The sequence below is a fragment of the Rhipicephalus microplus genome, chromosome 8 (genome assembly GCF_043290135.1).
Source record: "Rhipicephalus microplus isolate Deutch F79 chromosome 8, USDA_Rmic, whole genome shotgun sequence".
Lineage (NCBI taxonomy): Eukaryota > Metazoa > Arthropoda > Arachnida > Ixodida > Ixodidae > Rhipicephalus > Rhipicephalus microplus.
In genome coordinates this window covers 21117619-21140555 of record NC_134707.1, presented here as the reverse complement: position 1 = coordinate 21140555, position 22937 = coordinate 21117619, and the positions used below count along the sequence as shown (strand labels likewise).

The 22937-nt window shown below is 43.5% G+C and overlaps 2 protein-coding genes across 2 annotated transcripts; both read right to left on the bottom strand.

The window, feature by feature from the left end:
• Positions 1-1653: 1653 nt before the first annotated feature.
• LOC119164244 (uncharacterized) lies at positions 1654-7852 on the bottom strand. Its single transcript, XM_037416392.2, has 3 exons — positions 7716-7852; positions 4911-5223; positions 1654-2718 (listed from the first exon to the last, which is right to left on the bottom strand). Exons 1-3 carry the CDS (start codon positions 7771-7773, stop codon positions 1932-1934), a joined length of 1158 nt encoding a protein of 385 aa, XP_037272289.1. The 5' UTR covers positions 7774-7852; the 3' UTR covers positions 1654-1931.
• A 5712-nt stretch (positions 7853-13564) lies between these two features.
• Positions 13565-22695, bottom strand: LOC119164242 (uncharacterized). The gene is made up of 3 exons (XM_037416391.2): positions 22557-22695; positions 21509-21821; positions 13565-16071 (listed from the first exon to the last, which is right to left on the bottom strand). Exons 1-3 carry the CDS (start codon positions 22618-22620, stop codon positions 13953-13955), a joined length of 2496 nt encoding a protein of 831 aa, XP_037272288.2. The 5' UTR covers positions 22621-22695; the 3' UTR covers positions 13565-13952.
• Positions 22696-22937: the final 242 nt, after the last annotated feature.

Here is a 22937-nt window from a genome sequence, read left to right as displayed (position 1 = left end):
GAATTATTCTGATAAAGTGCAGTGGCTTGTAGATTCGTAAAAAAAAAAACACAGTAGTAAACACAGTTCATAAGAGCATTAGCTTCCACCAAGGGTCTGTTCTTGAAATTCCGGCGTCGGTGTCGGCATTGGCGTTGGTGTCGGCGTAAATGACGTTGGTTGTGAGCGAGAAATCACCATCTTATGCGTGATCAAAAAATTAAAAACGATAAAAATAAAATAACAAATTGAGAAAAAATGTACGAGTAGTGGGGACTGAACCAGGGTTGTTGGGCTCAAAGAGGGAATCCAACCCGCGTCGTTTGCATGTCAAGTAGATATTCTACCACATGGTCACGCCTCTGCTTGTGAAAACAGTGAAAAGAACTTAATATACTTGGAAATGCAGTAAATGTAGTAGCTTTCATGCTTCACGAACACACGCGTCGCGTATACATGCTGCACAGTGGAACATGAAATATTACAGTAATAATCCATAATACCAGCGTCCATAGCCAACGGGCGTCAGAAGATGTGATTATCATAATGGTTCCGTGGTTGAAAGTCGGTATCCCAATACAAAAGGCACACACGCTACTGCGCCCATTCCCTTAAGACCATACAGTGGGTGCATAGCAAATATGAAAATTCTTCATGCGCTAAATGTTTGAAGGACGCACTACAAACAGAATGTCGCTATCACATTTTACAAAAAAAAACGAAGCTTAAGGGTCCCCTAATTTTTATTACCCCCTTAACTTCCCAACCAAGGTATCGAGCTTGCGAACAGTTATAAAATGAGGACAAGAATGAAAAGAGCCAAATGAGATTCTTTCGTGATATTAGCGCAGACCTAACTATTCTAGCTAGTGGGTTATTTAGGAGTAGAGATTTAGACTACACTGGCTAGCTTTTTTAACGGCTGTGAACGTTCTCTTACGCATGCAAATGTGCAGATGGGGTAGTGGATCCGGTCGGTGGACTGCCAATCTCAGAAATGGGCGATCAATCGGCTCGAGGGGGCTCTGGCCAGACAGAGGAGAATGGAAACTCGTGACCCACAAGCGTGGGGCGCGGGAACCCAAGTATCCTCTGTCGGGTCAGGTTCGACCCTCGAGTTCTTGGCCCAGTGTTTCTAGGACTGCATAGACTAGAACGTTAGAAGGGTAGACCGCGCCCTGCAAGGTCGGCACCTACCCCATGCAGGATCCTATGAATAAAGTCTTTTCCCTCTTTCTGCACAGGGAAATACTGCTGCTCGTGCAGGTCTTCATGAAGCCTCAGTTACCCATTCCTTCTATCCGTTTCAGCACGTCAGTTTAAAAGAAATATCAAAAAATAGAAAGCGACTCAACCAAATGAATATAAAAAAGTAATTGTAAATTCTTTTTCTTCATACATGTACGCCAAATTTTGAACATGTTACCTTCGTTTATTGAATAAATATAAATGAAACTGCCTTACGCATTTTGTTCAATGTTTCCTTCTCTGCGTGCTCATGGTTTAGCTAGATGACTTTGGTTACGTAACGTAATCCTCGGTAAACAGAAATTCTGAAAAACTTGTGTGCTTACTAGAGAGCCATTGCGTTTCGTACTCCCAGTCACCCACCATGATTGTGAAGCTCAATAAATCAGTAACGAAGAAAATATAAAAAGGACAGAAATAAGAGCGTGCTGTATCAGTTTGTTTATTAGGCAAACTTCAAACTATTTTTTGAAAAGAATACTAAAGAATACTCAAAGAATAAAATGACGGCAGCTCTCAGGGCACGATGTAAAGATGCAAATGCTAGCCCATGATACAGATCTGTTTATCATTTGTCTGCACTTCCATTACAAGATATATTATGAAGATGCTGTTAAGATCAAGTTTTTGTACAGACATTACAGCGAGGTTTATTCATAATTCCTGTTTATAGAAACCCGTTGATGCTATTGCATGACACACCTCTATCCCAAATTGCGCATGTTACAGCCGACACATCCAGTTCGGTGGCCACGTAATACTGCAGACACCCTACAGCGTAAGCCTACACAAGGTCTACGTACGCGGTGACCAGTGCGGCCTATGCCTGTCAGTCCTGCGGCTAGTGCACCAACCCCAGCTGTTGCTAAGCCTCCTAAAAGTGCGCCAGCTATTGGCCCTGCAATGCTGCCTGCTCTTCTACCTGTAGTCACACTTGAGCCAGCCGTAGATCCACCGGTACTTGCACCAGCGTTGAGATTACGGCCGCCTCCCACAATACTGCCATCCATACCACCACCTGCTTGTAAAGCTGTTGAGGGCCGAATGACACTGTTAACAGTATTCCCTGTTATTGTAGGTGAAGACCAGCTTCCAGTAGTCAATCCGTGTTTAAGCGTATTGAGTCCTCCTGTACTGGTGCCTGTCGTGGTGCTTCCTATTCTTCCAGTAGTGCCGCCTGTCACCCCAACAGAGCTGAATCCACCACCTAAATGTCCTGGTCTGCCTGCAGGGAGCGGTGGTACCCTTACAGCAATGTACCGGGAGCAGTCTCCCAGTGGCACGCAGATAGTGTCGCCGTTGTGCTCGACCTCGGCGTAACCTGGATCACAAACGCAGCCGCCTCTTTGGCAACGTGTAGCACAATTTCCACTCGTAGGTTGACCGCATTTTGGTGCACATGTAGACACGCAGAACTGGAACTTGGAATGATTGGGGCATCTGAGAGTGCACTGCGTTGCCTTCACGCAACGGTTCTTCCTCTTGGGGTCCCTGTTGACAAGAAAGGTGAATATCAGTCGTTTTCTACTGATGTGTCCCAAGCTGCACAGGAATAAACGCGATAGATTGCTATAGTACCATACCGACTTATTGCAATCTGTTATCGGTTCTTTATTCCTTCAAACAAGTTATTGTTCTACCATCCTGTCTGCATGCTTCTTGTTTATTCCTGTTGGAGAATACCACGCTTATGAGCCATTTTCACTATATTTACTAGCATAAGCTCGCTAATCTCTTGAAAATTTTGTTGGGTAGTGTCCAAAGTTCTGTTTTCATGTCCAGAGCATCGAAGTCTGTAATTATTGTCAGCGTAGTATAGTATAGACAAGTGATGACTGCTGTCTTTCTACCGTAGCTTCTATTTATCTTCATGTTATTTTTCAATGTATAGTTAGTGTGACGTAGATAATTACTCTTCACTACGTACTCTTACTTGTGTTTTCGAAACAATGAAGACTTCTAGCAATACTGGAAACCTGATTTCAAAGATGCTGGAATAGATGTAAAAAGTTGTACAGTGAACGAAAGCTTTTGTTCGACCTGTTATTTCTAGCATCACTACGATTTCAGCGCTGGTAGTTTATAAAAGAACTTGCAGGTATTAACAGAAGAGCTGATTTTGCCCTAGTGCAATTTAACAGTACTTCCAGTGTAAAAACTTACTTCTTTTGAACATTTGCTTGCAACTCATTACGTTAGTTTGAATTTTCTTTGTAAATCATACCACAGAAGAAAAGCCAGTTGCAAGATGATTTTGGTACTTTGTTAAAAAGAGCAAATTTTAAAAAACTATAAATATGTCCATATTATATAATAATATTGTGAGTACCGTATTCTAAGTATACTTTATATATTCTAACGAACGAAAAAAAATGCTACTTTTTTCTAATAAGAGTAAGAAGAGTAGGCGATAATTTTCTCTAGCCACCTACAAACCCGCTTTTATTGCCTAAACAAACAAATTCAACAGTAAGGCAAAAATGAGGTAGTTTCGGAAAAGTGAACTAATGATAAAGCTGTGCAAATAGGGAAATTTTATCTACAATTCGATTCGAATAGATTACTGCTAAATAGTGCTGAAAAGTTTTGAATATGAAATTAAACTTGAATACTAATATTGCAGTGAAATATAAGAAGAGATGAAAGAAATTAAACCTGCTCGTGTCCTCGAGCACTAAAATGATGAGTGACTGCAACCAAAAAAACTAGCACTCCCACTTCAGCGATAATTCTATATTTGTAATGTGCCTAATCTTCATCTAGGTTCTGGGCGCAAAAAACTTTGGGCACCCGTTCACAACAGCGTTTATCTGCGCGCCGGAACAATCACAATTATTGTCGGAGTAGTGCGGTGCGTCAGCGGTCACTACTTCCCGCGTAGAAATTTTTACATGTGGAGCCAATCTTCGGAAGCTCCGTGGGCGCTGGTTAGAAAATTTTATGGTGTTTGATTAATGCATGAGCGAACTACCCAAGAAGTCCATGTGTTCATTTTGAAAGCGAAGTTATGAAGGACTTTACAGTTTTTTCGTGCGTTTTTTTTAAGTGTGCACATGACATATTATTCATTAGCGTAAACATGCGCTCACTTTAAAACAAAGATAATGCTTAAAGGTTTAAAAAAGTTATTAGCTTCAGCCAGCCCATCTAAACAAAGTATAATTAAATTTTTCGATTAAAACTCGAATATTCGTGAGTACCTCATGAACACTGATGTAGACGTATAATTAGAAGCTCCACTTCACACTTAGGGAGAACTTAGTTATGTGTGGCCACGCTCCGTGGAGCGCCAGGGCATCGGGCCCAGCCGTGCATCAAGGCACAGGGGCGCATGTGCAGAAGAGCACTTCAGAAGACATCTTTTGTTCTAGCCTTGGAGCATGTTGATGCGTAGCAGCCACTATGGTCATGGCGCCGCTCTTCTTGGCTATAGTGCAGCAGACGTGGTGCGCTCCCCTAAGCCTGCGCTGTTTTGGTTCTATGCACGAGAATGCCAGATACAATGACGCTCCACGAAGCACGCCTATGCTGAGCTATCTTTACTTTAAGAATCAAACGTACTGTACGTAATAGACTGAGCTGTATTGCACATGTACCGAAACGTACGGCTGCACTTTTCTAGCACAAGAAACTTTAGAAATACCCAGATGATCACATCACCACGGCAAAGCACTACAACTCACCGTACGAAACCAGGAGGGCAGTCACACCCGAGCACGCACTCTTTAGTGCACGATGTGCGTATTGGCTCATTGCACTTGACTGGGCAAGCCCGAGCGCACAAGTTGAAGTCTTTGTTTGGATGACATTTGCAGCTCATGCATTCTTTGTTGGTGATGCAGTCCCCCCAGGCATTGCGGACCATTCCTGGTCTGCAGATACAGTCACGTCGTTTGTGTCGCTCCGATTTGGGAACCAAGTGAGGTCTGCAATATTTCTCCCTCCTTTTGCTTCCGGTCGCTGGCTCTTCAAGGCAACCGCAACGTGAAGATACAGCTGTACGTTTGGGTGAAGCAAAAAATATGCATACATATTTTGCAAATTTCCTGCTGACAACCCCAGTCACTGAATTCGTTAAGAAATGATGCTGTTCAAATTTTTTAGCCCAGTCCCACTGCGGTCACCTAATAATCATGCACTAGCGATCATACATACCACGTGCTTTTGATGTACAGGACAGTGGCGGAAATTGACTAATGTTCTTTGATATTATGAAAATATTTTGACTTTTTATGAATCATTTGTTTGCGCAGTCGCTGGGTGCAAATTCTTCCTACATTTTCAAAATTCGTTTGACTCAAATAACGTTTTGATGTAAAATACAGATTTGGCTTTAAGGGGGGTAATAAACTGCTTGCTTCAGAGCAGCTATTTTCGATTTCTTGCCGCTTGATGAGGAAGTTCCTTGCATGACTAGTGAAGCACTTATTGTTTCCGACAGTATCTTTAGAGAAAAAGCACCAGTTGAATAGTTTTAGCTTCACGCCATGATGCTTTTGTAGTTGCCGAAATCAAGCTTTCTCCTACAGAGCCAGGAACGGAGCAACCCCTTTTGGAATCATGCAGCAGCTTATGTCGAAAGTCATACTACTTGTAGTAACACTTCGAATTGTGTTTTTCTTCTTGCAGTGCCCCTAGTGCAGTTTGACAAGCATCAAACTGTATCGTTTTTACCATTCTGTCTATTCCTGAAAAAAAAAAAGGCAGCGCGTATGATGCGCTGTGTAAAGATTGCTGATTAAATATATGAAAGCAGATCTGTTGGCTCAATGGTTGAATTGTCAGGTTTACTTTTTTCCTTGTTTTTTTGTTGGCTTTTACTTGCGCATGAATCGAGACTTGCGCATGGTCGAGCAGGCAGGTCAATGATGGCAGTGTATCAAGCTATAAACTCATTGACCAGCAACACCAGTAACTTATAACACGCAGTCATGGGCAAATAAACCAATACCATGGATAACTTGGAGGCTTGTTCGAGTTTCAAGAACTACAACAGGTCGCGAGAAATGATTCCATCAAGTGCTTTTTCTACTAGTGGTAAATAATCTAGTGGGGCGTCACTTAAAATTCGCAACTGTTGGAAAATACCCAATGTACCCAAATGCCTAGAAAGCCAACATCTCAACATCAATCCGCACCATATATCCGTTTCGATTCGCCTATCATGCGATTTCGTCTACTTCACAGTCACAGATTTAGATTGATATTCAAGGGTCACTTCAGCTCTTCCTCATCACTTCGGTCACTCTCTTTATATCATGCAAATAGCTTTGATCGGCCAGATCAATAAATGAAAACTGAATATAAAACAGGTGGCCAAAGTCAATTAACTCCTCGACGAGAAGCATGCAAACGTAGACAGCGACTTCCGGGCAGCCGTCCGTGCCTTCACTGTTGGTGCACTCTCCAAAGAGCCACGCCGTAACTTTGGTGACAAAGGAATCTCTAATCACATCTGTGGGGCTTCGGACAGCGGCTGGCTCAGTAACCCGTCAGAAAGTACACTAAGACAAACTAGCCAACATTTTTACTCCGCAGAGCCACAACTCCCCGCCGCCAGCGGCTGCCAACCTCGTGCCGCGAGCGCACCCATGGTCATTGTTGTCGTTTTCTATGAGCACTCGCAGCCACCGTGTGCTCCTATACTACGCGCCTCGCTAAGGAAAAGTGGTGAAAAAAGAACGAAAGCTACTTCACACCGGTAGCCCATGCAAGTGTCATCCTTTACCACGGTGGACCGTTTAAAATATGCCGATGTTTTTGATGATGGCATGACCAAATGCATGTTGCGAACGTCGGAATGAAGTAAATCTACATTTTGTGTCTTTCTCCACTGCCTAATTAGACAGGAATAACTGAATGACATCTAGAGCAACAAAAATGAGTGAGATTTTTCATTTCAGGTGTTTGACACTGGTTAGCAGAACGTCTCGTGGTTAGATAGTTCCAATGCTTCGAATGCTTCAATAAACTAGGTATTGTCTATTATGCTTACTTCAGGTGCCTTCAAAAGATAAACTGTATGTGACATGGACTGCTTGCATGATGCCATTGCTTACACGCGCTGAGAAGAAAATGATACGCTAAAAGTGGACCGAAGAAAAGTCATTCAATTTTTCGATAGCCTAACATAAAGCTCTCTTCCCAGTCACTAAATAATTTCTTGCTTCAATAAAATAACACGCTGCAGCTGAACAGTCGTTATTTTAAAGCAGCATATATAAAACTGCAAATTACATTACCGTAGATAGGCAGACAGGTACTATTAAAAATGGCATGCTTTTACTCATTATCATATGACAACTGAAATTCTGGGAATTGTAGGAAGGAGGGGAGATTGTCCACTGACATGTATAAGAGCATTGAAAGGCTGTAACGCTCGATCGAGTTTAAGAAAATACTGCTTTTACACCATTCCATCAAGGCAGACTATTGTATATTTTTTGTGATGAATGGCGTATTTTTTAAAATAAGAAAATAATACTTACTCATTGTGCATACAATTGCACCAAATATGGCGGCCACAAAAATGACTTTACACTGCATTCTTCTTTTAGCGCAACCTGAAAAGTTTGGAGCTCTGTGAGCGCTGTAACCGCTCAAGACAATGCGTCTCTATGTATAGGACATTTGTAGGACAAATATGTTCATTGTTCGGCTGATGGATGCCTAAGGTAACTGCCTTGGCTCTTTTAGACAGCTGCTGTATCCACGTGTGCGAGCGCCAACCTGACCTCAATCATAATACGCCTAAGCTCACTACATTCATCAGTTACACCACGATAAAATATGATATATGCAAACACTGTACCATTCGATTTTCTTCACTCAGTAATTCGATTAAGGTATTCTAAAAAACAACCTCCTGAACGACCTGCAATGCTATTCCGAGACGAAGAGAGGCATCACTCGTTTAGCTGTGTTGCTTTTTTATTTACAAGGCACGTAATAAGGTTGTCTTGGCAATGTGAAGAAGCATCCAAATAGCTTTACCTGCGAACACTGGATGGTAAAAAATGGTGCAATTGTACGTGGCTATCAGTGACCCCTCCATTCAGTGAAGTGCTTTATTTTCGGTCTGCTCTTTTCTTTTCAGGAGGAAGTTGGTGAAGACTGAGCGAATGTTCTAGAGGCAGTGGGAAAAGTGCCTCAATTATTGAAAGTATTTGGAGGGTGGCATATTAGGATCAATATAATCGAGTAAAAAAACATCTTTCTCTTTCTTGTCATGTTAAATGAGTGCTTAAAGGATGTTGTGAGTTTTTATTGTGCTACTTAACAAGATTAGCCTAAAATATAGCAGCATGTTTTATTTTATGCCAGAGCACATTTGGTCACGCAAAATCAAACATTGAAAAAGAAATTTCGAACACTTCATTTTATTGTCCAATACCTGCGACATGTCGATAGCGTAAACGAGGCCAACATCAAGCCATTTCTCGCACGAGCAGCAGCTGTATAAAAGTGACGTACTTGTTACACATGACAAGCAGGTGTGCCAGAGTTCTGTAGACAGATGGGTCAACATTCTTTGCTCACAAATAGCTCACATGTATTTTCCTCCTGTCTTGTCAGAAAAGTACATTAGGGTGCATGTCACCTTTGTAAGCCACTGCCATCTGAAGATGACCGCTGGTTAGTTGTACGTCCCTTTTAATAAACAACGGTCAGCAAGCGCTTTACAAGAAAAATGAGTACGCTAGTAGTGTGGCTTTAAGGAGCAGTTTCTACATGATGACAACGTCAAAGGTTTCATTACGCCACCACTTGAGTCGAAGAAGGACGTGCAGGGCAATGGCTGGTTCTAGCATTTGTTTTATGTGTCTCTTTCACTAAGCTCACGTTATTAACAGGCAAATCGTTCCTCTTCAAAGGCCGAGGTGAAAGTTCGTTATATTGCCCCCCCCCCCCCCACTCGCTTAAGCCGGTACGTTGCGTTACCACTCCCTGTTAGGTGACGAAAGTGGGGTTGCCGACCTCCCTGCTTTCCGCCCCCCACCCACACGCCAATGGCTCGCGTTGTCACTCAGTCGAATCAGTCACTTTGTGTGGTAATTCAGTGCGCCGGTACTATTATGAACAGCAACCATAGCTTGGTACTTGCACTGGTAATTTTTAACACAAGATCGTTTTACCGGGGTCCACAACACCTACGCTGACCTATTTACGTCATGGATATGATGTTGTAGAAAGTATATTAACGAATGAAAAGAAGAAAAAAACAATAAGAAGCAGTTCTGTCGCCGGCTTCGAATCTACGACCTCTCGCTCCATAGAGCACGGCGTGACACTAATACGTCCCTGACTTAAAATTAACAGCGTATTTTTCAGGGTTACAACAGGACGAAAAAAAAGAAAAAAAAAAAAACAAGACTTGCCAAGTTTTCAGAACGTCGGCTCAACCAATCCTTCTTTTTCGAATTTCTCATCGCGAGTTCCCGTCTTACTCTTCTTGCCTTTCTTTTGAATACCGCTACGAAACGTACTTTATTCAGCTTGCTAATGGCGGGCTAATTATGTACACCATATGCTGTTCGCGAGCTTCAGATCTCAGAAACTTCATGACGTTTTCGTCATCAGTGGTGAGATGCCGCGAAGAGCGGGCGTTGGGCACGCTCTATACACCTTTTCACACGAAGGAAAAAAAACACCGCCACGATGGGCTGTGCGCGGGAGTACGAAGGCTAAGGGCGCAGCGTTGTCAGTGCATCTTCGAGGGAACGCGCTCATTTGCACAGCCCAAGAAGGGCTATGGCGGCTCCCAGGGAGGCGTTTATGAAAAGTTCTATAGAGTCATCGCCCTGCGCGCCTGTACAGAGCGTGTTCACTCGTGAGCGGATGCTCATCCCGTTATTCGATAGTTTCGTGCAGTCACGTGTGATATGAAGATTGTCGCGCAAACGTCGACCTGACCCAGGACTCTGGCAGTAAATTTCGGGACAGCGAAAGTTAAGATTTTCTTCTATAGGCTCTTCCATATTACAACAATCAAAACAATCAGCCCCTGGCAAAAACAATCTTTATACTCAATTTCTCTATTTTCAGCCTTCAATTCCTTGAGATTAGGTGTACTTGTACTTTATGGGCTCTCATCTCAGCGGGTGATTACAAACTTGCTAGGAAGAATGTGCTGAAGCTTCTGTATATCCCTGCTTTATTTAAACAGCTTCCTCATCTCCTTCGAAGAGTATTATTTTTCGACGAAGAATAGTAATCTTCTCCTTCGAAGAATATTCTGAGACAGGGTGCTAATAATACTTATTTCTGGTGTTTACCATTCTAAAACCACCATATGATTATGAGAGCAGCCGTAGTGAAGACCACCGAAGATTTCAACCATTTTGGGTTCTTTGACGTGCACCTAAAAATAGGCACATGGGCCTCCATCTCATACACCTCCAACGAAATTACAGCCACCGCAGCCGAGATCCAATCCCGCGACCTGGGTTAAGCAGCCTAGTGCCTTCACTGCAATACCGTGGCGGGTGGACGTGTCGCTGTTGCAGTTCTTGGTGGATGCTCGGGTGGTTACCTTCAAATTCTGTTCAACTGCACATATTATGCTGCCATCGGAAGTTAGGTGGTTGAATAGTGGTTAAACATGCTTTTTGACAACTGTAGCAGAACTGAAGAGCTGTATGCACGGCGTGTGTATGTCCTGTATGGAGCGCACTCTAATTCCACATGTCTGATGAGGACCAACTGAAATTGACATCGCGAATCTTAACCGGTTTGATAAAACCTTGGCAAAACATTTCTATCAACATTCGATTGTGATCTCGGTCTGTAGCTCTCAGCAAAACGCAGTTGTTCTTTTTCAGAGGTCTTAAAGATTAAGACATGGCTTCTACAACAAGACAAGGGGGCGCTCTTACAGCCATGGCTCCGCTTATGAATGCCGTGAAAATACTTTCGTCTGATCGGAAATGCAGTGAATGTATCTTTCATAATTTTACAAACACACGCGTCCTGTTTACATGTTTTACAATACAACATGAAATACTGTCATAATACTGCGTGGAACAAGCGTACATTGCCATCGGGCGTCAAAACATGTAATTATCATGACTTCATAGTTTAAAGCCAGTCACTAACTTCATAAGGCACACACGCTACTGCACTCCTAAGGCCACGTAGTAGGGGCAAAGTTAGTTTGAAAAGTTTACATGCACTAAGTTTTTAAACTACCCACTAAGGACGGAATATCACTATTGCATTTAACTTTTAAAGGCAGAGCTTAAGGTTCCTCTAATTTTTATATTTCACATTTTCTTCACACAGTGCTCTTGTTCGGTGGGGTCATGTCGGTGTCTGACAGCGGTAAAAATTAGTGGGTCTTGACCATGACCACCGCCATTATCTCCTGCAAAGAATTATTACTATGTATTCATCACATTCGGTGTGTTTCCAACAGAAGTGAAGTTCTGTCAGTGCCTTAACGCACTGCAAGGTGTTGACCTTAGCCTAAACCTTGTAATGCCCTTCATATGAAAAGTAGCCCAACAGTGGTGGTCTAGTGGCTAAGGTACTCGGCGTCTGTCGCGCAGATCACGAGATAGAAGCCTGGCTGCGGCGACTCTATTTTCAATGAAGGCGGAAATGCTGTAGGCCCATGTACTCAGATTCGTGTGCACATTAAAGAACCCCAGGTGGTCAAAATTTCCGGAGTCCACAACTATACGGCGTTTCTCATAATCATATTGTGGTTTTGGGACGTTATATCCCACATATAAATAAAATCTATAAATTATATAAAAAGTATCAACGTTCGCTTTCATTTCGACGCTTTACTCATTTATATTCTCTCCCAACAGGCTAAGTCTCATCATACAACTATTGCCTATATTGTGTTGGGGCTCCAGAATTTACCGCTGCACAGGTGCTTCAAAAAAATGAGGACCCGGTGGCACTAGAAACTATAGAGGCGATTCCTACAAGCGGAGATCAAAGCATCTGCGTCAGTGGTCTTGCAGTTCCTCAGTCACAGAAGGACGTTGTTTATTTGAATGCATATCTCGCACATGCAAGGCGGTGACGGGGAAAGTACGTAAAAAAGGGAGTTCCCCGGAATGAGCTGCTGCGCGTGTGCGCCTGTGCAACGGTCTTTGGATTTTTTTACATTGCCTTGCAGTAAATGATTGTTTGTTTATGTGCCTCTACTGGTATGCATATTTACTTTTTCATGCCACCAAAATGAATGCCAGTGAGCTCCACAAACCAGCACACACCTCACCTTGACTGGTCTCCCAACCAGCCAAGCCTCCTTGATATTATCTCCCGAATGACAGCCTGCCCTGTACCCGGCCCTCACCGCAATCCTATCAAGAATGCAATGTCACGCTGACCACAAGCGCTACGTTCCTCTCTATATAGCAACTGCCAGGACCGCCATGATAACCTAACTAGAGCTCGTGATGTAGATGACGGTCATAATTGTGTGGCAGAAATATTTTTCAAATACTTCATTTTTTCTGGTAGTGCTGTTTCTACGTGTTCCCGTGATTGCACCGACGAAGAATGAAAAGATAAGAAAAAATGTTGGTGCGCGATTTCCGGTGGACAGCTGGAGAGGTGATAGAGTGACAGAAAGGCGCTTGATGGGGTGGCTTAGTTAAAAGGCAAACCGTATGTAAAACAATAAAAAATGGCATGATGACCTTAACGAAAGTCCATGTTTGCTACTCGAACTTTTCTGTTTTTGCAGTGGACAGTAAGGTAGTAACGTTCTCAAAAATTGTAGATAGATAGATAGATAGATAGATAGATAGATAGATAGATAGATAGATAGATAGATAGATAGATAGATAGATAGATAGATAGATAGATAGATAGATAGATAGATAGATTGTATATATATATATTATTGATTGTTATCGGCGGAGTCTCACTCAAGAGCTCCACTGTTCTCTGCTGCTTATTCAATCTGGGTGATCAGTGCTTGTTGCTGGGCCTGGTGCCAGCTGGACAGTCGCACCTTCTACTGTTGAGCATGTATGTTTGTGTCTTTCTGTGTGTGCCAACATGTTCGTTTGCTTAGGCGAGTGTATCGTAAACCATAAGAAGCACTTGAATGATCCATTAGGTAGTAGTGTAATTTTTTTCTGGCGTCAAGAAGGCCTCATAATATACTCATGACTTTTAAGGTCATCGCTATGTCCACTACTGGGTCGCTCATCATTTATATTTCTCCTGAAGCAGTAAAGTTCCTTAAGGAAGCTTATTTCCCAATTCTGAAATTCTTTTTAGACCAAGAATAGTTATTCAATGCGATTTCATTCGTGAATGAACACATTTTATGAACAGCAAAACTAGCAGACAAAGAGTGAATACAGTAAAATACACGTCATTTCAGTCACTTTATTGAAACTTATATGCTTGCTCATCAACCCATCCTGAATACTCTGCATGCAAGTATGAAACAATAAATAAGACAAAGTTAATTTTAATGGACCACATCGAGGTTGACAACACCAAATAGCGGATCAGGCAGCTAAAGAGAACTTTCTCCTTTTAATATCTCGTGCTTTCCCGTGAATGCTTCTTTATTAGTCGTATTGAAGTGAAATGATGAAAGTCGCTATGGAATACGGAATTATTATAACAGGAAGTAAAGTAAAACTTATTAGAAGAAACTGCATGAGGCACTGCATGAGGCCTACACACCTGCAACGGTAGTTCTACCGTGTACTAAATGGGAATGTTTATGGGAACCGCATCTTGTAGCATTACTGAGCTGCGCTATTATTAGCCATGGTTCCAGTAGCACGCATTGTGGCAACTGTCATGGGAATGGCTGCAGGTCCGCCCAACGCACCACCTATGACTGCTGCAGTACCAGCTGTCGCAATACCCGCAGATACAGGCAAGGTAAGGGCAGCTGGCTGAGTAGTAATAGAGGCTCCGCTACGCGTATTCGGGCCAAAACTATTTGCTCCATTTACGCCTCCAGATATAGTCCCCAACGTTGTCCCCACAGAAGACATTGAAGCTGTTTTATCGCCTACCGAAGTCCCCGTGACCATACCTGTTGTAGGTACTCCAACGATTGGCATACCATTTGTGATTCCTCCAGTTGCTGCTATTCCAGTAGACACTGCGCTACTTGTACCAGAGGGAATACCTGAGTTAACACCAGGTGAACCCATACCTGATGATTGTGGGCTCACACCTGTGAGGCTGGTTAAGCTGGGAGTTCCTGCGGGGAGTGCAATAATAATAGTGCCACTTGGTCCTGCAGGTGCCAGTGAAGGCGCGTTTGGTTTACCATTGCCTATTACCCCAAGTACATTATTACCAAGTGAGGTCCCAGTCAGTGTAGTTGTCCCCACAGGCTGTAACGTACTTCCAGTTGTCGCCGAATTCGCACTTGGAATGGCCGCGGAAACTGCTACATTGCCATTCAAGCCATTACTTACTGTACCTGCTTCTACTGAGGCGACTGAGGGTACTTTGCTCACACTAACTGTTCCCGCAGGAGTTACAACAGATACGGTGGTGCCTGAGTAGACAGGACTGGTCAGATTAGGTGGCGGGGAGGGGCTGGCTATAACAGGCTTGCTCGGATTTCCAGATGCAGGGATATTTATTATGGGTATACCTGTTGTGCCTACCGATAGACTACCTGACGCTGACGTTACTGTTCCAGACGGGCGTGTTTTTTCGATATTTATTCCGGGTGTAGTAGGCCTCAATGAGTCAACCCCGCCATGACCAATATTCCCTCCACTTATTCCCACATTATTTACACCAGTATTTGCAATATGTTGCGGCGGTATCTTACCGGGGAGTAGCCCGATGACAACCACGCCTGTTCCTGAATTCCCATTTTGCTCGTTTGGCGGAATCCTTCCAGCAGCTGTCGCACCACCTCCTGGTCGAATTTCCCCTTCAGCTATAGGAATGCCCGCAGCATCAACACCAGTGTTCTCACCAGATTCAATAGCGATGTTAGGTCTTTTGTTGCCCACAGATATACCCCCGCCAACGGTGCCAACTCCACTAGTACCACGTGATGGTTGACCTTGAGCGTCTATTGATCCCGGTAGTCGACTAGCTACTCCTCCGGGTGAATATGTACCCACGCCAGCACCGCCTAAAGTATGTGATAAGCCGCCACTGCCAAATAATCCCGGTTGATATCCTCCTCCTGCAGATGGGCCTACACTGCCTGTTCCTCCACTAGGCACATTCGAGGTTGGTGACGCTCCATTATTGCCAACTGAACCTGGTACTGGTGTACCAGCAGCACCTCCCATAACAAATCCTGTGTTTACTGGAGTAGATGGTGCTCCCGGGATCGATACTATTCCGCCAGAGCTACCTCCAGCACTTAGAAAACCATTATTGCCAACTGAACCTGGTAGCGGTGGGCCAGAAGCGCCTCCCGTAACAACTCCTGGGATTACTGGTGTAGACGGTGCTGCCGGAACAAATACTCCACTACCTACGTTACCATTAATACCAACTGAACCTGGTACTGGTATGCCACCAGATCCTCCCGTAATAACTCCTGAGTTCACTGGCATTGTTGGTGTACCCGGCACAAATACAGCTCCACCAGAGGTCATGTTTCCGTGACCCCCAGGGGTCATCGGTGGCGCCAACTGCACATATTGGGAGCACTGCCCTTGTGGCACGCAGATAGTCTCGCCATTGTGCTCAACTTCGGCGTAACCCTGATTACAGACACAGTCACCCCTTGTACAACGTGTGACGCAAGACCTTCTTGGACGTCTGCCACACTTGGGCCTACAGGTGGAACTACAAAACTGGAAGGTTGAAAACTGCGGGCATGAGAAGCCGCACTTCGTTGCCTTGACACAGCGACCCCTATGTCCGGAGCTCCTGTGGAGAAGAAGATTAAATATTACATTAGCGCCACAAAGTATGTCGTAAGGTTGTGAAGTAGAAGAGAAGAGACTTTGGAGAGTAAATAATCTGAAAGTCAACATATGGTGAAAAAAGCAAGCTCAGAAAGCCTTTCTTGAAACTCAAATATTTACTGCGTGCACAGGTCTAAGTCGAAAAAAAAAAACTTAAGACAGCTTTGCGCTAGTGGTGCCAAGCTTGAAGGAAAAGCGAACTAGGTGAACATTATTATTTCTGCTCGTTCTTCGCTTCCTCGCGAGTGCGCCATTTGTTTATACCTTAACTGGCATAGTGACTTTAACTCTGTCTACGCAGCTGTGTGGTGGACTTCGAAAATTAGAGAGTAGCTAACCAGAGGGCTCGCGCAGCCAGGCACCCACATCACCTCTGTCCTTCCAAGGGTTACATAGTAGATTGGACGGCTGCGGCGGGAACTTTCGTGCACTCTGGCTGTGGGGCATATGGGGAAAGCGTAGTTACTAGCTGTCGAGTTGCCTTGTACTTTCTATTGTCAATGTTAACTGAGTCATACTAAATACTTTTTAGAAATGCAATTGTTCTTCGTACAACGTTGATTAACCATTCATTACATCTAAATTGGCTTACACTGTGCTTCATCATAGATGTCGAGTCATTCGTGAGCAACCTGAGTAGAGTCATTAGTTATTGATCGATGATCGATTCACTACGGCTGTCAGTATTTCTTTATTTACTACGTTATTGTCTCTTTCTTCCTCTTTGTTGTTCTGTTTGTCTTTCTTTCTATTCTATATTTTATTCCCTCTCGCCCTCCTTTACCTACTCTCCCTCCTGCTCTATTCTATTTCCCTTTCCCACCATAGTGGTAGACCACATCGCGTAAGGATGAGTTATACTTTATAGCCTGCTTGAATAGCACAGAAGATGCAGGTTGGAGCTGGTTGGTACTCCAAAATCAACTAGTTTTGGTAGCAAATTTCTCGAACAAAGGAAGAAACACTTGTCCGTGTCTATTTCGTCCTATACTTCCTGTAAATTTTAAGCAAAAAGAGCCTAATTCCGAATCACCGAATGCTTCCGTAGCTCCACTTCAGATCACAAGCACGCCCATTCAAATCCCACCTCGTAAACTTTATTTTGCTTATAATTTCTTGTTTTGCTTCTCTCTCTCCCTGCACTTGTTCTTTCACCCATCGAGTTATTTCATCTAACTCCGAGCAGCAACAAAGAGAGCATAGTTCGTTTACAGAAAGTCAAACAGGTCGGCCTGAGTGAAAGCATGCTCTAGCCTGCTAGTCTACAGCATCCACACCGAACAAATCACTGGACGTGTTAAGAGGGCTCCGCAGAAACAAAATAAGAGGAGGAACACAGCTTGGGATGGCTGTTTATAATGATGATGGGGTTTTGCTTCCAAATCGCAATCATAAAATCACATAAGCAATACCGCTTTTATAGCATACTTCTACACAGAATCACTTTATGGCTGGTGGTGAAAAAAAACAAACAAAAAGGAATTAAGGCTGCTTCGTAATACTGTTGGTGCCAAGCCTGAAGAATGGCCTGGTTTGTTTTGTTTTAGCGTTCCCCTAATTCTTCTTCTCTTTCTTCTTCTCTTTTCGGTGTTCTTTTTGTCTTTCTCCCTATTTGTTCCTCTACCTGTAGCAATTTCATTTTCTTGCGCATTGTATTTTCCTTTTTCTTTTTTTCTCTCTTTCGTTTTCTCCCGACTATTTCACTCTTTCTCTCGCGCTTGTTTTTTCTACCCTTTTCTCTCTCCATTTCTGTTTTCTCATTCTATCTATACACTGCTTTACTTTCTGCCCCAATTCTACCCACTGCTCGTTCCGACTTTGTTTTCCCTCCCCCTTGCCCTACTACGTTACGCGAGGCTATGCTAGGCTCCGCTAGCGCGCATGAATAGGTGAGTGGTCTGCCTCAAAGGAACAGTCTCCTCCACTGCTGACCCAAAGGTCATGGGTTTGACCGGCAGCCGCTGGCGCATTTTGATAGAGGCGAAATGCCTGAGGCCCATGTATTGCGTTATATAGGTTCACGTTAAAGAACACCGGACGGTCGAAACTTTCGTAGCCCTTCATCATGGCGTTCCTCGTAATCACATTTTGGTATTATATTTTAGAACTTTAGATATTATGGATGAATGACTAGATACGATGTTTGCTTCCAGATCGGAGGTACGGGTGTTCAAGTCCTCTCAGCACAATAATTTTTGTGAGAGATATAGCTCCTTTTTTAATATATAATAATTTCTCTCTACATCTTTCTCTGTTTCTTCCTCTTTCTTTATACTCATTCTCTCACAATTAATAGTTGTTGCATTGCACCATAGACAAATTGGTGCACGTGTTGTATGAGCGTGACCCATTTTCAAGAACACGACGAAGAGGTCGTAGAGAACGCCTGCTTGTTCATGATGATTTTACTACCTGTTCAGATGTTGTGGATGAATTGAGAATGGAAGCAGCGCCTGTTTTAAAGACTGCAGCGATATTATTACCCTCACACTTGCCTTGCCGCAAGAAGACCAATTTATTTTGTTGAGACAGCTGCCCAACATAGGCTCATTGTCCCAGAAATGTTTCCATGCTTTGAGTGTATAGTAATTGACATGGTAATAATGCTGCTCGAACACGCGTAGTAAATAAAGAGAGTGAGTTCTGGTTAGCACTGGGGTGCCCTGAAATTCTTTGTGTTCCCCCTTGGTGCAGCTGCCGAAGAGAATCATGCGGAAGGAGCAAAAAAATTTATATAAAACGTGTGGAGCAAAGGAGTTTCTGTCCTCCCTCGCAATGGCCCTCACAAATGCGATATAGGTCATGGCGGCTGCCATCTTCGGTTACCCAGCGCAGATAACCTTTCTGTGACGTCATGAGGAAGGTGTGTTTGCAGAATTTTATTTTCTAGTTATTATTGTTATTTTCACGGCACGCAATTATTGCTTCCTATTGATATATAAATATATCGGCACTCTCGACAGGCTTTCATCGCCAGTGTCACCGTCGTCATTGCTACCATTTCTCGTGTAAAGTTTAAATCGGTAGCATTTCCCCAGGTCGTATGGCGTATTCTAACCATGTGTAAAAGCACGCGCTCGTGATCTACGAACCCTGATGCAGCAGAAATGAAATGATCAAACCATCTCCGTTGCTTGAATGGTGCGTCAATAACACTGCCCCGCATGCAAAGCCTGTCTGTAATTTCTACTTCAGCATGAAGGAGACGCCCCGCCCGTCTTGAAGGAACAGGAAGCAACGCGGGAGGGGTGGGAGATGCGATTCGGGCAGCCACCCTGAAATTCATTCATGCGAGCGTGGACATCATCACTGGCGCACGCATTATCTCAGCAGGTATGAGCACACGGCTCGTATACCAGTGCTGCTTTTAATTTTGTGCGAAGATATACTGCCAAAACGCCATCTTTCCAGGCAGCAGAGGTATTCTCTCACACCAGCGTTTTGTAAAACTACGCGAGCTCAGATTCAAAAGGGTAAGCTTATGACCTCGTTTCTTGTAACAACTTTTTTTTTCTGCCGGCGCATTAATTTCTTCACTTGTGTTGCGGTGAAACGAGGATTTTTTCTTCGCGCTCTGACATATGCTGCTAAGCTACTGAAGACCTAAGATATTTTCTCTGTGTCCCTTCTTATATACACGGACTTCAAGATCCAGAGCCGTATGTCACACAGCTGGAGGAGGAGGAGAAGAAGAAATTAAAGTCTGGGAAGTAACCGGACGTGCGTCCGGTTTGCCATCACCGGTGATATTTGTCGCCCTGGTTGACTCCAGTGCTTTTCAGGGATGAATATAACTGCATAACGTTCACTGGGCTGGTTGTACACGCAACAATATGTGAGCTGCATTAAGTATCTCAAAGAGTGGCCATAATAACACAAGGGAAAAAGCGCGTACAGACTAGGGCGAACAAATAAAGACCTTCAAATGTCTGATCGCTTTCATTGTGTGATGTATTTCTACAGACATTCACTGACCAGGAGCTCCGGGCAAAGCAACGAACTGGTAAGCTGATGCAAGGGGTTCCTCTGGGCTGCTTTTTTTGTGCCAATAACGGCTTTCGCAAAAAATAAAGGCGTGAAGTAAGTTATACTAACCTGGAATACTTCCCTGCCGAGTAAGCATGTTTCGTTTTATGTCCTATGTCCCACCAAAGGCTAAAATTTGGATAAGCAATTCATTAGTGTTTCCTATTCCCCCAGCGTAGGGTAGCAAACCGGGCATGTGCCTGGTTAACCTCCCTGCCTTCCCTCTTGTTGTTTATCCCCCCCCCCCTAAAGATCTTCACATTTAATGACAAATCAGTGGTTTCTTGGTTAGAACTATAGGTGTGTAAGTGTTTTTTATGGACTGCAGTAGAAAGTTTATGTAATGTACTGTACCACAGACCAAAAAAACATGTATGACGCTCCAGCATTGTCTTCAATAGTAGATCGCGATAGCGTATTGGGGCCTTGGGCTCATAGCCTTCTGAACTGCTAGCCTGTTTTCCTTTTCGGTGCATGTCTCAGTCGTGCCATAAGGAAAAGAGCAACTGGCACGTAACATGGGTCGTCTCAAACTATCGTATAGTGCCTTCTGTAAGTTCAGTTTCCAAGTGCCTACTTCACCGTAATTATATCTTTTGCGAATTGGCTAAGGGCCCACTGTGCGTTCGTAGGGCAACTTGCGAACCGACGCAGCTGGTCATTTTGTTGGTGCTATTGGATCTGATTATGATTAGGTTTTCCGGGTGCTTTGTAACGGATGGGCCTTTAGGACACCAAACCATCGCACAATTCACATGTTTAGGAACTGACTTGATTCTACATTTCTGTCATAGAATATTACATACGTTAACGAGTATCCTTCGACTACATGACACACATATAGTCTTTTTTCTTCTTTTCTTCAAGCTGGTTCGAGCAGTTTTGTGGCACTGTGGTAAAACACCTTATTACCACGCAGACGGCCTGGGTTTCGTCGTCACCCGGGTCACCATTTTTATTGTTTACTTTGTTTTCATCTTTCTTTATTTTTCTCACATGGACAATAAGGTGATCTTTTGCTCAAAACCAAGGTCACCGACAGCACACCAGCATTTCTACCAAGCGTACTTTTTAACGCAGGCGCGTTAAATATGCAATAAATTTAACGGTTCATATGCAATAAAGTTAACAAAACGGAACGGCTGCGAAAATTAAACATATTTCTTGCAAGTACTCTACAAAATCAAATTGCACCAAAACTTATATCTTCTCTGCTTTCTTCCTCTCGTGAAAACCGATCATTGCTTGCATTTTCTTGAACTGATTATACTTCTATCAATTTGCGCGAATTACCGCCGTGTATTTACAGTAAAAGGCGGCAACATTAACAGGTGTCTAAAAAATGCCACTTGCTCAAAAGCCATACAACTCACCGAACAAAACCAGACACGCAGTCGCACCCAAATGCGCATGATTTTGAGCATGATCTGCTCATAGGCTCGTTGCACACCAATGGGCACTCCCGGCCACATACGTTGAAGTCTCTGTCGGGGAAGCACTTGCAGCTCGTACATTCTTGTCTGGTGATGCAGTCGCCCCAAGAATTCCGTACAACTCCTAGCCTGCAGACACAACTGCGGTATCTGCGTCGTTCGGCTGGGTCTGTCAGGTGGGGTCTGCAAAATTTGTCTCTCCGTCTAGTGCTGGTAGCCGGTACTTCGAGACAGCCGCACTGTGCAGATCCAGCTGCACGAATTGAACGAGAAAGTCCAGTACGGTAGTATTTTACGGTCTCTGCAACACTTGAAGACGAAAGCGAGCTTCACACTTGGCAATACATTATGTTGTACAATCAGGACCAGCCTTCGGGCAATACCTACATGGAGCTTCACTGTCAATGACCCGCTGAGTGTTCGACTGCAGACGAGAAGGCCACCCGATCAAATCGCGACGACATTTCAATAGAGATTTAATGCTATAAATTCATGTACCTAGATTTGGTGATCCGTAAAGAACACGGGGTATCCAAAATTTCTCGAACCCTAAACTACAGTGACCCTTATAACAAAAAAAAACAGTGAATCATGTACTTTACCGCTCATGACTACAACAGATATGATGCTTGACGTACTTAGTGCCCCTAGAATGAATTAGGCAACTCCGAATGGGCCGAAATATAAACACTGAGCTCTTTCTGCTTTACACGTTGCCTCCATTTAGGGGTGGCAACCACAAGATTACCCTCACGTTTATGAGCTTCTCAACAATGCCTTCACCGGCTGAAATGCGCACCTCCTGCTCAGTGCAAATATCTTCAGTTCAGTGCAAGTATCTTTATACTAAAATAATGGCTCTAATTTATCGTCACTAGCGAATTTTTTGTTGATTTTCGAGATGTAGCAAACGAAATTTTGTAACTAAAACAAAACTTGCTTGCGTTTTGGAGTGATCTGAATATGTGAGAAGTTTATATTTCCTTACCATATTCTTGACCGCTTGCCACTGTACATAATATGGCGGCCGTAAGAACTGTCGTGCATTGCATCTTGTTCCTTGTAATGCAGCCTGAATATTTTGAATGTCCCTGTGTACTATATCCGCTAAAAACAATTGGACTGTAAGTATTGATCTTGTGTTGTACTGATGAGTATGAGCATTGTTCTCTTGACGGGAGCATTATTTTAAACCCCATGGCTTAGGCAGCTGTTGTAGGCACACATGTGCAAGCTAAACATGCAGACCAAAATAAGGACGAGTTTTGAAAGCCTTAACTCTTCTGTACTTAAATATTCATAAAAGCGGTAAAAGGAAGTGATGCGCCATCACTGTTTCGTCATTAACCCCATCGAATAAGGCAGGACC